At 43.8% G+C, this 2639-nt stretch overlaps 1 protein-coding gene across 1 annotated transcript; it reads right to left on the bottom strand.

Moving 5' to 3' along the window:
• Positions 1 to 1356: 1356 nt before the first annotated feature.
• On the bottom strand, positions 1357 to 1983 carry LOC116804948. Its single transcript, XM_032734046.1, has one exon. It carries the CDS (start codon positions 1981 to 1983, stop codon positions 1357 to 1359), a length of 627 nt encoding a protein of 208 aa, XP_032589937.1.
• Positions 1984 to 2639: the final 656 nt, after the last annotated feature.

Genomic DNA, 2639 nt, shown 5'->3' on the forward strand with positions numbered 1-2639 from the left:
GGAGCATTTAAGGTAGTTGGCAATGCTGTAGATTTAGTAGCAACTGGTGTGGTAATTGGTAATGCTGTTGATTTAGGAGCAACTGATGAGGTAGTTGGTGTAGGAATAGCTGTAGAGGTACTTGGCAAAGCTGTTGCGCTCGTGACCGCTTTCGAGGTGCTTGTTGATTTAGGAACAGCTGTCGACGTTGTTGGATGAGCACTTGAGGTAGTTGGCAATGCGGTAGATTTAGGAGCAGCTGGTGAGATAGTTGGCAATGCTGTTGATGTAGCAATAGCTGGTGCGGTAGTTGGCAAGGCTGTTGATGTGGGTAAAGCTGCGGAGGTATTGGGCAAAGTTGTTGCGCTGGGGACTGTTTTGGAGGTGTCTGTTGAGGTGGGAACAGCTGTAGACGTTTTTGGAAGCGCACTTGATGTAGTTGGCGATGCTGTTGATGTAGGAATATCCTGTGAGGTAGATACTACAGTTGAGGTAATTGAGATTCCAGTGGGGGTGGGAATCGAAGTTTCAGTAGAAATAGAAGTGGATGTCGACGCATCAGTGGAAGTAGGTATCGCTGCCGAAGTTGCTATCATTCCACTGGAAATATGTATTGCAGTTGAGGTTGTCGGAACTCTAGGGGAAGTAGGAATCGCTGTCGAAGTGTCGGTGAAAGTATGAATCGCTGTCGAAGTGGCTGCCATTCCAGTGGAAATAGGATTTGCTGCCGAAGTGGTTGCCATTCCAGTGGAAATAGGAATTGCTGCCGAAGTTGTTGGCCTTGCCGTTGCGGTGTGTTGGTTAGCTTCTGAAGCTAAGCTTTGCTGATGAAGATAATAGTTGTAGGCTGCCAAATTATAATAATAGTTGTAGTAATCCCAATAATTATTATTGTAATACACATTCCAGTAATATGGATTGAAGTTGTCTCTGAGAGTTTCCAGTTCCTGCTCTTCATCCTCATCCGACTGCTGGTCACTTGATTGTCTGGGCACAGTTCCAGCTATATCACGAATATTCCATACTGGAATTCGAAACTGAGCCCAAGCAGGCACAGCTAACAAAACTAGTAGAAGTAGGAGCCACACTCGACTGCTTAACATTTTGCCTAATTTCTTTATTGAATATTCGCGACTTCACGTCGCAGAAGCTCGACCAGAACTGAGCTGTCAGAACCGTAGCTCGATTGTTTAAATAAGCTACGCAGCTGCTTTTTGAATCGCCTGACTTCTTATCTAAAAATTAGACTCCAATTAAATTAAATCAAAAAAATACAATATACATCTTAGCTTTATGAGTTTCGACTTATAAAAAGAGCATTTGCTGAATATAACTTCGACTTAATGAGTTTTGATCCGGCATCAGCTAGTCTAAATTTCAACCAAACAACTGTGAGCTGTAGTAGCCGTAATTTAGAGGAGCAACTGCTGCCGGCTGCTGGATCGTTGTATTGTTTAACTGTTGATCATTATCAAGCTCGTATTGAATGCGTGAGCCATTCTTAAAGTCGATGTAATCGTAGTCGGGGTCATTGTCATTGCTGCTTTCATCACTGATAGGTCTATGAGCTAGTTTTTGTACAGGTTGCGTACTGGTGGTCTCTGACGCCATCGCCTGCTGTAGAAAGTCCGCCAGCACCGCGGGCTGTATGGTGGGTCCTGGTCCACTCATCGATTGTAGTCCCTGCAACACGCCCTGAATGAACTGTTCACGGATTTGATCATTTGCATCTGTGCCTGCAACCTCATCCATTTGCTTCACATCTGAAGACACTTGCCCCAAGTCCTGAGTAGACCCACCTTGGGGTCGTCTTAGAGGAACTCCTGGCCTCAGTCCACCTGTGGTTACCAGTGGCAATGCCAACGGATTACTTAGCAATAATAGCAAGGGTAATGTTGTGCGCTGTTGTGATTCCTTTTCCAAATTCACACGTAGGGCATTAACTTCCAACAAGAGACAGGAGACAAAAGCAATAATAAAGTAAAGCGTAGCTCTTTGTATCATATTGCTGCGAGTTCGCTGACCAACTAAATGTCGCCAGCGGTGCTTTTGCATATTTAGCTGAATGCTAAACAAAGCTCAGTGGTGAAATCTTTTGTTTATAAATTTCACTCAACAAAAGCCAAACAATCACAAATATTTTATGGTCATCTGTTTACACGCTAAACTTATTTACGACTCATTTATATGGGAAGACGCTTTGCCAACCGATGATTTTTGCGTCGAGTCTTCTGTCTGACTTCGTAGCCTGCTTTGACTTCTTCTACTTTGTGTTTGAGCCAATCTCAACTTTACGCTACAATGCATCGCCTTCATCATCGTAGTATTAGACACATTAAATTCATCATCGTTCTGTTCGTAATTAGCAATATCGTCGTCCTCATTAAGTTCAGCGTTAAGAGCATGGCTATCAAGACCCTGATCAAAGTCTTGGACATCAACCGCCGCATAATAGAGGCTCTCATTATAAGCTCACTCAGCAAACTGCTGCCGAGCAGTGGTGCTTGCAGCCGCTGCCAATAGGGCTCAAAATCATCATAGGGTTGGCCACGCTCCAAGTTGTCACATTGTAGCAGACTGTAGCCATAATGTTAGCCTTAACAATAACCATCACTGAATGCGTTTTCGGCAATATGCAGAAACTACTGTATTCAAATATT

The sequence above is a fragment of the Drosophila grimshawi genome, unplaced genomic scaffold (genome assembly GCF_018153295.1).
Source record: "Drosophila grimshawi isolate 15287-2541.00 unplaced genomic scaffold, ASM1815329v1 contig_1369, whole genome shotgun sequence".
Classification (NCBI taxonomy): domain Eukaryota; kingdom Metazoa; phylum Arthropoda; class Insecta; order Diptera; family Drosophilidae; genus Drosophila; species Drosophila grimshawi.